At 32.8% G+C, this 15,544-nt stretch overlaps 1 protein-coding gene across 4 annotated transcripts; it reads right to left on the bottom strand.

The window, feature by feature from the left end:
- Window positions 1-1,238: 1,238 nt before the first annotated feature.
- Window positions 1,239-10,613, bottom strand: LOC112030166 (protein FAR1-RELATED SEQUENCE 5). Of its 4 annotated transcripts, XR_010632752.1 has the most exons (5): window positions 10,380-10,613; window positions 8,547-8,600; window positions 7,634-8,152; window positions 6,001-6,224; window positions 1,239-1,682 (listed from the first exon to the last, which is right to left on the bottom strand). XR_010632752.1 is itself a non-coding variant. In XM_024062856.2 (4 exons), exons 3-4 carry the CDS (start codon window positions 8,147-8,149, stop codon window positions 1,494-1,496), a joined length of 705 nt encoding a protein of 234 aa, XP_023918624.1. In that variant the 5' UTR covers window positions 8,150-8,197; window positions 8,547-8,600; window positions 10,380-10,611; the 3' UTR covers window positions 1,239-1,493. The 4 variants fall into 4 exon arrangements, 3 of the variants coding, with proteins under 3 accessions (XP_023918624.1, XP_023918641.1, XP_023918637.1); XM_024062856.2 differs by lacking the exon at window positions 6,001-6,224 and having other exon boundaries at window positions 7,634-8,197; window positions 10,380-10,611; XM_024062873.2 differs by lacking the exon at window positions 6,001-6,224 and having other exon boundaries at window positions 10,380-10,611.
- Window positions 10,614-15,544: the final 4,931 nt, after the last annotated feature.

Below are 15,544 nucleotides of genomic sequence, written 5' to 3'. Positions count from 1 at the left end.
GAAGATTCCTTTGAAATGTCTTATAGCAAAGCCAATACCATATCCAAATTCCTCTATCTTTGTCACATGGTTCTAACTTTTCTATATGCCTTTTCTTTTTCTTTTTTTAAATCTTTTATATGCCTTATTCTGTTATTCATAAACCATTATCTGCATAGTCAAAAGAATACTTATTTAAACTTTAAAGTAGATTTAGGATTAAAAAAATTATGAGTTTCATTCACTCTTTTCATTTCTTACTTAAAAAAATAATTTAAAATGTATTAATTTAACGAGAGCCAATTGATAATATTGGTTTCCCTTATGCACTTTTGACTACTTACAATTTTTTTTGGGAGAAAGATTGACTACTTACAATTGATTGGCCATAACATCAATTCGATGGAGAATATGATGCTTGATCCAAACTTTTTGTTGTTGTTGTTTTAATAAAATATGAGAGGATTTGTTTCTCAAAAACAAAAAATGATAGTATTTAAAACATGTGACATCATTTTTTTTAAAAATTATTCTTGATTATCAAGTTAAAGTCAAAGACGCCAATAGATTAGATTCTTTTTTAGTGTAGACGGAATTTGAATTTACATCCTTAATTTAACAACAGGAGACACTCCAAATAAATTAACTAGAACTAGAACATACAATGTTTGGCCCAAACTAATAAGTAAAGGCTTGCAGTTTTTGCTCATAGACAATTGTCCATAAATTTTCTTATATTCCCAATTCATCAATTGATCTGTTCTAAATAACATTGCATAATCTTCAAAAATCCAATTATGCCTTATTAGAATAAATTTTTTGATCCAACCAGATTAGAAATTAAAGTCACGCACTAGCATCCTTTTTCTATGTTCGCCTGTTAATACTTAAAACTAAAACTTAATGGTGTTTTTTGGAAAGAATTGCGTTCAGTTTATGGCTTAACTCATATGAAATAGTGTCTGCGGATCTCTCAATTGAGACCCTCTATCTTGGGTCTATCTAAGCTTCTTAGATAATTGGCTTTATAGTTTATAGTAGGGAGGGAGCTACTATGATTACCTAATGGTGTTTTGGGAAGAGTTAATGGTCAGTTTATGGTTTATCTTATATGAAAGAGTGTCTCTCATTTGAGACCCTTCATTTATGGGTCCATCTGTACCACCTTGAATTTATTGAATAAAAATGAAGTTCTTCTGTAGTTTACCTCCTAAAAATGCAGGCAACTTGGTCAAGAAGTTTTAACGTATCTACAAGAGTGAAATCCCACAAAAGAGATTAGTTACCACTATCATAGCAAGATTTTCAAAGACAAATCCCAACCCCTTTTAGTTGCCCACAGTATGTAAAATAAGATAGGCAACCAATTCACAAGGATATGCATCTCCAATTTGTTCACTTCTTGGGTGAATCATTTCCTTTTTTCTACCATTGGCAACCTCATGAACAACTATTAAATGAGAGAAAATTACAAGAAGGTTCTATATGCTTGCTAACACCTACAAATCATATAGTCACTCTTGACCCATGGCTTCAACTTCTTTTACATTCTCAACTATTTCTTGAACACTTTTTGTAAGGTGGTTTGCATGTTGTTCAATATATTTCAAAATTATTTTTAGTTGCTCCTCGCACTGTGCTATTTGTTGGTTTGCACGACCGAGCTCCGTGGACAGTTCCCGTATTTTCTTATCTTTCTCATCCTGCACAGAACAACCATGCATAAACATAATTGTATAGCTTTGGCTAAAGCTTAATTAAGCCATGATACCTCCAAGATTTGCCATTAGAATAAAGTAATAGATATGGAAGGAATTACAGTATACAAACAATGATTAAAAATCTAAATGTTGACAATTAAGCTCCAATAATTTTGTAGAAATCATTTACAGCCCAAAAATTATAATTAACTACTTAAACAAAAGCAGTAGCTTTAACTATTTTAGTTGGGCGTGATATTAGCCCCTTTTTTTTTTTTTTGCTGGAAAAAAGTACCATTGAATTAATGGCAATTCTGGTGATTTGATGAATGAGCCCTAGATCTATTTATATTATGAGAGAATGGTTCAAATTAATAGTTGATAATAAAGAGTTAAGATTTACACAAATAGTTCACTTCAAATGACAATTAAATATGACACTCTTCTTAAGAAAATTATAGATACCTTTAGATTTTACTACTGTCATTCATTCATGTATGGAAAAAGACCTAAATTGAGCTATTTCATATATATATATATATATATATATATTTATTTATTTATAACACCAATATTGTAATAGTGAAAGTTTCAAAAGTATAAATTACAATGTCTTACTTAGGAAAATAAATTACATTAATTGATAGTTAACGTCCAATTACTTTTATAATAAATAATAGTATTCATTTTTCTAAGAAATCATATGAATTATGGGAAACTTATTGAATACTCCGGAAGTACCATAAATGCGTACTCCCCTCCTTCTCACATGAATTTCCCACTTTTCAGTAAGATTACTGATTATAATTGCTAGTCTTATGACAAATGCACAATTGCACATTGCTCACAACTATATTAAATAAATAGTCATCCACCAACCAGTACAATAAAAATGCCAAAGATATAAACATTTAAAATCAAATTGGCAACACAACAAAAAAAACTTGCATGGTCAAATTTTATTAAATATTTTGATATTTAGATAGTAGGGTCTACTCCTCTTTCACCCACATCAATTTTCTGTTCTTTAATCTAATCTATTTATTTTAAATTTGTAAAACCCCTAATTTTCAAGTAAAGTTTCATAATTAACACAATTTTTTAAAGTAGGTGGCACTTAAGAAAAATAATCTTAAAATTGTAAATGAACCTATAAGATTTTCTAATTTCAGTGGGAACAATGCCCTCATTGATGACAATGTAGCTCTTGCTCTGCCCCCTGTGGAAGGCAGCCTATTTTAATCAGTGTCAGACACGTTTCTTAAACTCTTAACAGACCACAACAGAATGTACTTCTGCTGAACATATTAAAATACAATTTCCAAAATTTTACCTATAAAAAAAATAAAAATACACCAAAATAATCGTAAAGAACAGCTATTAAAAATTGTAAAAACTATTTGCAGGCAAATGCTTTCCATGTAAACAAAGCTGAAATGAGGGGTTTTTTCCCCTCCTCCAAAAACACATCATTCCTTTCATTACAAATGAGGTTGGCAGAAAACTGATATGCCAAAAGCCACTACTACTTGTTTTGAATGACTTAACATTGATAATGAAGCTTAGCCACACTCACTGTTAATTCTACAGTGAACAAAAAAGTCATAAAAATTTACTCAAGGCTTGTGAAGTAACAAATATAGAAAAAATCCCAATCTTCTTATTTCACATTCTTATTTCACATTTTAATGCATTAGTTATGACAAGAAATAAGGTTTAGGAGCCTTGGAGTCAGAAAACCATCTGTTTCATCTATCCATCCCTCTTTTCCCCTGTTGGTGTAAATTTGCTATTACGGGCAAGAAAGGAAAATTGCAAGAGGTAAAATTATAATCAACAGAAATGCTCTCAAAAAAAATTAAGGGCAAGACTTAGGTGCTGTTCTTTAAATTCTCCTCTTAAAATTCAGCTTCAGCCATGTGGCAGTACTTAATTAAAAAAACACTTCATCCCATGAGAAAAAAGTCACATGGCTGAATTTTAAGAGGGGAATCTAAGGAAGAGCACCTAAGTACCGTACCTAAGTTTTGTTCAAATATTAAACCATCTTTCCCATGATGCCATTCCTGACTCCAATACTTTTGACCACCCCCATTAGTATGCAGCATTGTCAAATTTGAGGCTTGATACTTACTTACTTTATTGATACCTTCTTGAGTGCTTTGATTTAATTCTGGCCCAATTGGCACAATAAATAAGAAAAAATTGACTTACAATTCAATGAAGAAATTTTTATTAGAATATCTGGGTGCTTCCAGCACATGAGTTCCAAGAAGATTTCTCCTACCCTGCTTCATTAAGATGGAATTTCTAACAAAGTTGCATACCCTAGGACTTCCTAACTCATTACCAAATAGATCTTCAATGGAAAGTCCTTTTCGAATGGTTGGCAAAAAGTATTCCTTTTCTTTGTATTTTATGGAGCAAGGACAAACACCACCTAAAAGTTTAAGCAATCAATGTGATCTGAAAAAGGAGAAAGAGCAAAGAAAAAGTCTATCATCCATGCAAGTGAAAAGGGAATAAAAAATATAATTGTAAGGAAAACTTACATCTCTTCAAAGACAAACTACTTACTTCATTCACAAGGACCAAATCCAGCCTAGAGGTCAGACTATTTCATTTTTTTCCATATAGACAAAATCATCCATAAGATCAAGTATCAGGCCATATACTCCAGGCCAGCAAGCATCTCATAAATTTGGATTAAAAAATTATCCCTCACAAATAATAAATTAAGATTTGAAGGTACCAAGCCAATTCACTGACTAGCTACCTCTTGATGGATTCTGCAGCAACTAAAAAGAGAGTATCTTCTCTAAATAAGGTTTAGTAGATAAGAAATTTTGGTGTTTGTGGGTAGTACAACCAGGGACACAGGACCCAAAAGAAAAAACCTTTGAAGGGACCCCATGAGAAGAAACTTCCACGGAAAACCTAGGCCCAGGAGCCCTCTAAACCATGTAAAGGGGACGACCACAAATTGTTGACTCTTATTTAAAGTCCAGGCCACCCCCTTGCCCGCTCCCTAGCCCCTAGAAAAATACATAAAGCTCGAAGAGATAATCCAATTCCTAATCATAAAAAAATCTTATAAGTCTATGACTGCAATAAAGTTGACACCATGCAAACAACTTGGCAGCAAAAGCATCATCCTCATTGATATTGAGCAGAATAACAAAGAAAGGCTTCATAACTTCCTAGACCAATCACATTGCTGAAAACACTCTGGATTACTATCCTTAATCTTAATAGTTTAGAACCTAGAAAAGAAATCTCAGCTGTCCTTATATCTCTCCAGAGACGTACTACATGAAACATCATGCCTGGTATACAAACTTCCAAGTCCAAACCCCCATCACATTAAATCTACATTATGAACAATCTCCGCAAAGGGCAAGAAAAAGCACTACAATCTTTCCATCCAAGCAGTGACCTATAATCACAACTCTTTCACCTAAAAAATTCTTTCTAGGACACCATTTACATGTCTCTTGAATTTCTTCAGATATAAAAAAGCACCTAGTGCAGCACTAGATACAAAAGGGTATCACAGATAAATTTTATTTTTTACTTTTCTTTTAATGCTCACCTCCATGGGTGAGGGCCTTGTCCATAAATAGCCCATTATCATTTAAATACAGAGATAACAATTTATATTGTTTAAAGTTTAAATGCATAGGCATCCAAGATAAAAGTTGATGCCTTGCTTCACTGAGGCAAGTGTTTTATGGAGCCATGCACCTCATCAGTTTGGAAACCTTAATTCCTTGAAGGCATTTTCTGCATTTCACCACACTGCTTGTAAAGTACTTTAGGTTGCAAGAGGACATTGTGCATGACCAAGAAACTCAAATTACTGGAGAACTTTGGACTGCACTCATTAACTTGATGGGTATAAAGTTGAAGTTCTCTACAGCCAATCACCCTTAGACAGATGGCCAAATTTAGAGCATGTTTTAGAGGAAATACCTATAAAAATTGGGTTGCAACTCATAATAATTGGGAAAATCTGTTGGATCCAGTGCCTTTTTTCTACAACCTACATTGATCCTCAACCAGGATGAGTGCCAGTACATTGGCAACCAGCCAAGTAGCCACTTACTCTCCATGAGTGGCAGTGCAGTGAACTGATGAAAGTGCTTCGCAGAGTACAGGTATATTCAGTCCAAGATGGAATTACTACTGGAAGCTTGAGTTAGCTTCACAAGAAACAATGCATGAACAAATTATGCTAATAAGAGAGCATGAAAAAGTATGCTAATAAGAGAGAATGATTGTAGGAATTGCGAGTTGGAAATAAAGCTTTGTTTAAACTTACTCCCCAAATCTAGAAAAAAGTTCAAATGGAATGTGGTGCACCAAGAATGATAACGATATATGATGGCCCCTTTCAGTTACAAAGCTAGTAGGGAATTACTCGTTGTGAATCAATTGAAAATCTGGCCTACTTTTCACTCAAATTCATCAAAACCTTGACTGAAGATTTCAGGGACCCTTCTCAAAGGAAGTTAAAAAGACATTTTCTGCCGCATTCATAAGGACCTGGACCATGACAGAAAAATATCAGTGCTGCAGGGTACTTACCACCAGTTCACGATTGGCCTATTGCAAACTCAAAGGAACTCATCCTAATTGCTGAGCATTAATTTCGATTGGGAAAATCACATCAAATCAAGCAATTCTATGACAATTCGTCTAATAGCAACATCAGGCCAATTGTAGTCACATGATGCCACAGGCATTCACTTTTTACACTTACCAAGCCATAAACAGCACCAACTATTCAGTAAACTACACATTGAAAACCAATATTACTTAGTCATCAAAAAAAACACAACTACACATTTATTTATTTTGTTGTAACTACATGTTTGCATGCACTTGATCTAGCCACATTTAATGTACTTGATCCTGCCAGGTAGCAACCTGTGCATATGATATATTTTTCCAATATGGAACTGAGTAATTATAACAAAGAAGAAAAATTTTCTAATTCTCAGTTGTATTCCACCATAGCAACCAAATAAGTGAATGGGAATCACAATTTATTCTTAGGGATACCAATTCCTATTCCAGTAATTTTGTGTAGCAGATTTCACCTAAAATCTTGATATATTCATATAATTAAGAGAAGACACAAAAGTGGAAGAAATTTCCTCTGAAAGAATGGAAAGAAACAAAGAGACATACTGCATAGATTAAAATAGCATTCTATGATTTGAACACCTAACGTATTCCCTAAACATAGTAAAATAGATGACCACTTCTTGGCTAAAGAAGGCATCAAAGTCAAGAGATATCCGTCCTCCAGATAAGACGAATCCATGAGATTTAAAAGGATAAATCTTGGCAAGAAAATTCCAGCTAGGAGGATTAAAACATTCAATTGAAAATGTATACAAAGATCAAAATATTGTTATTATGATTAATTGAATAAAATTAGATTCTAGTAGAAACCAATTAGTAGGCAAAGGGACAGAACAAATTTTCCTCTGCTCAAGATTTATTAGACAGAAGAATATTTTATTAAGGGAGCTGCATGGTAGACAAAGAACAGAAGACGACTTTATATTCTCCACTTGCATTTGTTGCATAAATCCTTTCATAAAAAAATCTTGTTTCAAAAACTATCATCAGACCAGAGCAATATAAACTAAAGTAACTTGGCTATTGAACCTCTTGAAAATTTCATGGGAACTGTGCAATTCAATTTAATAATTTGGAGTGGCATTGATTTTATTGTATATTCAACTATAGTAGATCAAAGCAGAATGATAAGGAAAACCACTATAGTTGCAATGCATCTGTTGAGTAGAATGGAAGCAAAACTACTTCTATTTATTATATATGACTTATTAAAATCAGCATCAAGATAAAGTACTATATGCATGTACACACATGCACACATATGACTTTATCATAAAATTATAAACAGTTTATGTGAAACTAACCTGCGGTCTGGCCTGAACTGTACACCTACGACCCTTGCCAACAGATATCCCCATTGGGTGGTTATGTTTTGTTTCAAGCTTTGTGACAACCCATTTTCCTGTCTTCTCTTTCCTCACCATAATCATAGCCTTGCAACCCTCCCTAGTAATCTGCCTTGGCTTCCTCACTTCGAGACTTCTTGTATTTCTTGTCTTGTTATTATTAACACGGAAACCTTCTTTGTTACAAAGAAACCTTCGACTGATAACTGATCCTTCACGACCTGAACGATGGCAATTACCAACTCGGATAATGAAGCCCAAACGCTTAGCATATGCATCATAATACATCATAGCTGCTTCTTCAGATTCAAACTCCATCTCAACATAAGGTTGCACATTAATATCTATTTCATGTATACCTAACTCTCTCCCCTCATATAAATCAAGCATTTCTCCAGCCTCGGTAACACAAATCTCCCTTCCAATTGAGCACTCTACTATCTTGCTGCCCAAGTCCACATCAAGTTCCATCATGTACTAAACCCAGTGTAAGTATTAGACCAAGATATATAAATGAACACCCTTCAAAAAAACCAAACTCTTTTAGAAGTACATACAAATGTAAGATTCCAAGAAAAGTTCATGCAGAACAGAAAAAAGTCAACTATTTAACTTATGGTGAAACCGAGATATTTTATTTCTGTAAAGCCCCTGCACTGTTTTCTGCAGCTAACTAGTTTGGTACCTAGCTCCTTAAAATAATGCAGATTTCCAATTTCGCATATATTTCATAATGTATTTAGTCATTTAAGTAAAGTCTCCAAAATAAATTATGGGTTAAACATTAATCTTTGCTCCTTCTTTTCCTTGAAACTTTCTAGATGAAAACAATGATGGGAAACTGTTTATAGATTTTCTTCCCGGGTATTACCTCTTTTTCTTGATATGCCTCTTCAGTATTTCCAGCCTTCATGCAAACAGCAAACTGCATGTGTAAGATTACAGAATATCATTGCAAATCAATAAAGGTGGAGATAGTACTTTAAGTACTTGCAAAAACAATTCTTGAAATAACAGCCCTAAAAGTATTGGAGTAAGCTTCCAAAAGTTGAGAGTTTTTTAAGCAGTCTTTACTAGTAGGGTATATGTTTGTAAGAAAAGTAAAAGTGAGATAATTGAAATTGGTGAAGCAAGCAAGCAGCCATAAACCATTTGATGCTGTAACAAAAAATTAGCATCATCCAGATGATTGTAGTGAAATTTCAAAACTTGAGTTAATTAATGATCTGACAAGCTAAATTTTATTGTAAAGAGGCTGTTAAACCTTCAATAAATTTCCTTTGATTTTCTTTTGATCTGGAGCATGTACTTCAAAAGATAAATAAATGGGAAGCACAAAAGCCCAAAGACACAAAAAAGCAATGCTTGGTCATTCAACTGTTTAAGGGGTGAAAAGCACTTTACAACGGATCAAAGGTCATAATGAAACATGCACAATACAGACTTCATCGGTGCTAATGTGCAAAGGCAAATTGATACAACTGAAAGTTCAAAAATCAAAGAAGCTAGAAGGCCATAAACCTCCAACCTAATTTAATACTGTGACCCTCAAATGGATGGAAATTTTCAAAATCTAAGGAGTATAGGTAGAAAATGAACAATAAATAACTTTATCATCTAACTCACTACTATCAATTATAATGGAAAAGGTTTTATTCGTATTACATATGCAATGCATTCCATTACATTTATTTCCTTTCAAACCAATTTGAAAGGAGGCTTGTTTTGCAGGTCATTTGATGCCCAATACTCAAAAAAAGTATTACAGAAGAAATCATTTCTTTAAAGCTTTCTTACAAACCTTACTAAATAAAATTGTTGACATAAGTTGACATGACCTCATTAGCTCCCATTCTTGACAGTCAGTGTAGGGCTGAAAGTCTCTTACTTTAACAAGTTTCAGTGACCAATTGTGCTGAAAGTAACATGTTAATTGATTCCATTTGTACATGAAATCACACAATTTAAATTGAGTTCTTTCTTGTGATTTATTTTTGCATCTACTGAACAGGAAACTCAAATTTTCATGGGAAACACTTTAGCTTGCCCAAACCCAATTTGACCAAATTATAAATTCAGTTTAATTTTACCATTGACGATATTATAAGGTCTAGCTTTAATTGGGATTAGTATCCTCTAGAGTTTTTAGGAAACTCCACTCTATGAAGTTCTTAAAACTTATTTATCCATTTTGCAATTAGTGAATTGGATTTGGCCATATCATCGAAATTTTAAATAGATACCAAAATGACGATAGCCAATGTTTTACATTAATGACGTGGTAAAATCTAATCTACTCATTTCAACAAAAACTTATCAATATAAAAAAAAAATGAAAAAATAAAATAAAATTCAGTTTGTAATCATCTAATTTATATAATTGTTTAATGATTTGTTATAGCAAATAAATGCAACAGGTGCTCAGGGCAGATATACATTCGGTTTACAAGATTGAATGATACCCATTTTGTCAGGCAACACAACAATTCACTTTGCTTTGAAACTAAACCCACTAGTCCAACATTCCAAACTATAAAATTAAAGCAAACTAAGCTAAGTATTTCAAACAGTTGGACAAAATAATTAAAACCCATCAAGGAAAAAATCGTAAATTCCACAACCAAAACCCCGTATTAATCTAAGCAAGTTTTATAATTCTATCTTTACTCTTTAGAGAGAGAGAGAGAGAGAGAGAGAGACTCACATAGCTTCCTTCTCACATGATGATGATGATGATGATGATGCCCTCCACTCTCTCTCTCTCTCTCTCTACAGTGAGGAAAGTTTCAGTTCACAAGATTCTTTCCCTGTTCTAGGAAATCCACTGTCCACTCGCCAGACTCCAGTGTTCACGCAGGCAGTTGAGTTCTCCAAACTGTTGTAAGTTTGTGCAGAAAAACTTTTTGTTCTTTTTTTTTCTCAAAATTTTAGAGTACACTTTCGATCATAAAAAATAGGCTGTATTCACTTTGGGCCTTTGGCCCATTCATTTTTTTTGTTCGGATGTATTTTTGTTATAAATTTTATATGGTGAAAATTGACATTATATGGGTGATATGTCTTAATGATCGTTGATGATAGTTATTTGATACTTAGTAATCATAACTACGTGGGTGATTTGTCTTAATAAACAACACATATCTAACACTTAAAATCAAATTATTAACAAAAATTGACTTATATGGGTAACAATAGTAAGCATTTATTTAGCACATAATGGTCAGATTATTAATAAAAAACATGAAAATTGAATCAAACATAAAAGACTAAAATGAAAATAATCTCAAATTGTAAAGGGCCAAAAGTATATTTTCCTTTCTTTTTCATTTGGCTGCAATAACCAATGTAACACAAATTTATTTTCTAATAAAAATTAAATTGGGAAAAATGTTCATACACCCTCTAAACTTTGGAGTTTGGACCAAGGGAGTCAATCTCGTACCGGTGGTTGTACCGGTTTGGCCAGCGGAACGATATATTTCGGTACCGGTCAATACCGGTGTACCGTTTCGGATTTACCGCTATTTTAAAAAAAAAATTATTTGTATATATTTTTAAAATAAATAAATATCATTTGTATATTTATAACTTTAATTATTTGGTAAAAGTTAATTTGTTAAGCAATTAAAAGTATAAGGCCAAAAGATGAACAAAGTAGAAGGCTGGCCAATAAACTATTTATAAGTTTATTATAAAAAAAAATGAATAAAGATAAAAGTATAAGGCCAAAAAAAGAGAAACAGTAGGTGAGAAATGAGATATTACGTGTGAGGGGATTGATAGAAAAAGATTAATAAATAATTAAAAAAACTAAAATAGTGGGTGATAAAAACAAAGAACTCAAAATTTTTTCTCTCTTTCAAGTACTTTTTGTCAACTTTTTACCCCCACACACGTTAACTTACTGAGTCACTGACTAGCACAACTTCCTATTTCACACCATTTAAATTTTAAACTTCCTAGACTCTCTCTTTCTCACGTGAATGCTCTTCCCACTACACATATTTTCAGATTTTTCTCTCCAACACGAGAGTATTTCCCTTCCATTAGCCAAAACAAGTTTTCAGATTTGATCTCTCTCCCTCTTTCTTTGATTAGGCATTCAACTCCGTTTCACTGCTTCAATGCCGGTGCCGTTGTTCACTGCCAGCCAGATTTGCTATCACCAGTGTGAGGCCAAGGTGAAGAGATCCCAAATCGGTATCTAATTTCCGGCCGAAATCAACCTCTTTTTCTTTCTTTTTTTCCAGTCCGGTATCTAATTTCCGGCCGAAACCCGATATATATCCCGGTACGGGCGAAACGGGTCCGGTACGGCCGGTATGTAAACCGGTACGAAACACCATCGTTTCTGTATCGGTGAACGCACCGGTATGAAATATACCGGCCATACCGGCCGGTACGGTATGAAATTGTCTTCCTTGGTTTGGACTAGTGACCAAGACACCCCTTGAAATTTTATATTGGCCAATTTACTCCCTCAACTTTACACAACTACCAAATCAATACTCCAATTACTCTACCGTTAATGTACTAACGAAATGGTCATGCGAGACTCACATGGAATTTAAAAAACAAACTCAATCCCATGAAATTGAAACCCAACGGAGAAAGAAGAAAAACTTAAGTTTTAACCTACAAAGAGAAGAAAGAGAAAAAGACTTCAGAACCATAGACACCATGGCATGGCACCAAGTTCTTTCTCCTACATTTGTCTCGTTGTCCTTATCTGACCTTGCCCTCACGGTCCCATCACGTCATTTGATAGCCACCATTGTTACCACCTCTCGCCATTGTTATTTCTTTTACCATTGTCATCATTGGATTGTATGTTCTTTATGCCTCTTAACACACATGTCAAATTTTGTGTCAATCATATGATATATGCTATATGATTTACAAACTTATTTTTTATACATAATTTTAAACTACAAAAACTTTAAATTTAAATAATTGATTAGTGACATAACTATTAATCTTTGATCTTTTGAAGATTTTGCAAGCATAGAAGATATGAGAAGAAAATGCAATGCAACAATGGATTTGTCAAAATTCACCTCCAATCAAAAGATATTGAGTAAAGTTGTGGTTTTAGGTTATGATTAGGGGTGACAATTTTTAACCAAACTCATTAATCCACCCATGACCCATCTAATTTGGGTAAGTCATGACACCCAACCTAATTAAACATTTGGGTTAAATGGGTAAAAACCTATTGGGTAAACTGGTTAAATGAGTCTTAAATGGTAAATCCACTAAGTCGTGAGTTACCCATATACATTAAATAAAACACATTATTCCCAGTCGCCTAACCTCCTTTCCTCTCTCCCTTTTTCCTCTTTTTTCTTCTTAATGATTTTCTTAGGTTTTGCTCTTATTTTCCCACCTCCCAAACACCAAGATCCACTTCTTGAGCTTTGTTCCTAGCTATGGTTTTGGCGTTGCTAGCCACCTCTGATGAAGATGACTACTGTGATGATACCAGATTCTAATTTGCTACTCCCCCTCCACCTTTTTCCAACAGCAATGATATCGATCTCTCTCTCATTGTTCATCTATTGAGTACTCTTCTCCTTCATGAAATCATTCCCTCTTTCCTAACTCTCCCAATCTCTTGCTCTCCTGTTTGGTTCTTGAGAAACCATAGGAAATTAGATGAAAAATTTTCAATGTAGTTGTTGACAATTGATTTTGTTGTGATTGCAAGAGTAAATCAATTAATGATTTTTTTGGCTTTGGGCTTTGCTTGGTTTTTGAGAAAACCTAAAAAGAAAAGAAATTTTTTTCATATTTGATTTTCTTCTTAATTTCTCAAACTCAAAACTAATGCAATCTGAAACAGTTTTATGAATTTTTCATTTTTTATAAATAAGATACCACATTTTAATTTGGACAAAGTTTAGTTATAAAATTAGTTGTAACTTTAGACTACAACCTTAATCAATATTTTTTTTATTGGAAGTGAATTTTGACAAATTCATCATTGGATTATATCTTCTTCTTACATCTTTCATGCTTACAAAATTTCTAGAAAATTAAAAATCAATAGCTATGTCATCAATAAATTGTTTAAATTGCAAGTTTTTGTAATTTAAAATTATGCATAAAATATAACCTTATAGATTGTATAATAAATAATATATACTTGACACAAAATTTGAAATGCGTATTAAAAGCGTAAATAACATGCAATTCAACAGTTAGATTTTCAAAATATGCAGTAATATTTATTTTATTGAGTAATGTTGTAACCTTAGGCTATATTAAATTTTGTAGCTAATCTTTGTCATTTTAATTTTATGTATTTTTTATTTATTATGAAATTAATTTGGTGTGTTAGCACTTTAGCTTTAGATTAAAAAAATAATCTAAATAAGTTTTTATTTTTAAAGGAGAGTATATGTGAATTTAATAAATGGATTAAATGGCTTAAAAAAAATATTAAATGGGAATTAAATAGGTTAGGTGGCTAATGAGTATTTAATTTTTATTTAACTTGGTAGAAAATGATTAATTGAATAATTATATACCTAACTCATTTATGATTCAACACAGAATCTACCAAACTCGTCTAACTGCCCCCTCTAGATATAAATAATTTTGTACCCAAACTTTATGAGTTTTAATTAGTTTGACAAAAAAATTTGTCAATAAGTTAAAATTTGATTGTAATTATCAGAAAATAATAATTTACTGGCTAAGAATCATTGGGATGCGGTGTGATTTTTGTCATATGACTAGCAATAATGACGTGTAAAATTGTCAAGTGCTCTTGAAAGGGAAATAACGAGACAGCTTATATAATTTTGTAAAACTTCTCCAGAGAAGTCAAGAAATTGCCAGCCGTATGCAGTAATGTACTGGGTATGGCCTATGAAAGAGATATAAGTCACCAAAACTGGTAGCCGATGTCATGTCAAAAGGGCTCTTAGCTAATTGGCACTTTCATCGCTCTTACATCAGTAGTAGAATAATCAATAAAGTATGGAAAGAGATCAAAAATCATGACAGTAAAAGTCTAGACCACACGGATATTGACAATAAATGTCACAATTGCTAGTACTCAAAGTTATGATCAATCAAATCATCCTCCATGTGATTCTCAAAAAAAAAAAAAAAAAATCATCCTCCATGTGAAAAAGATTATGACCACAAATATTTATATAGCTTTTACCATAATTTTAACGTTCATAATTTGTGAGTTGCGACAACAATCATATTATTATCCGTTACGTCCTAATCATCATCAAAAGGAAGGACAAAGCCACACCCACCAGGGCGACCACAGCCTTGGTTGGTGCAAGACAATAATTGCCAACTTCCACATGCCATACCATGTGCTGTACGTGGTACTAATTGCTGCATGGTGTCCCAATTTTGTCACAAATGTTCCTTTATGAATTACAAACATTCATTTTTATATATGAATTCATTTTTTATTTTTCAAGTATACTCATATTTAACCACGTTCAAATTATACCAAAAAGTTTTTGAACTAAAATTGTATCTTTATATTTTCTCTTTCCACGCAATATTTTACAATTTGTTCAAGTAAGAAGTTTTGATGAGCAACCTCACTTTTATTGTAAAGAAGAATTGTCGCTATACTTGTTTTTCCAATATGGTCATGTGTCCTTATTAGCTCAAATCAAATGTGAATTTTTATGTTATTGAATAAGGGATGTTGGTTCAAATTCTACTTATGCCTCAAAAAATTAACTTTATTAATGTCTTAACTTGATGATAAAATGATTATTATGGAGTGAATATTATAGATTTCAACTACTATGTGTATATCTGAAGTGTTTTTATTAAGCTCCGTGGCGAATCCACATGGATGCCTGAGGCCATGACCCCAAACTTTAAAAA

Source organism: Quercus suber, unplaced genomic scaffold, assembly GCF_002906115.3.
Source record: "Quercus suber isolate HL8 unplaced genomic scaffold, Cork oak 2.0 scaffold_315, whole genome shotgun sequence".
In the NCBI taxonomy this organism is placed as follows: Eukaryota; Viridiplantae; Streptophyta; class Magnoliopsida; order Fagales; family Fagaceae; genus Quercus; species Quercus suber.
The sequence above is the reverse complement of the archived record's forward strand: the minus strand, read 5'-3'. Positions and strand labels throughout refer to the sequence as shown.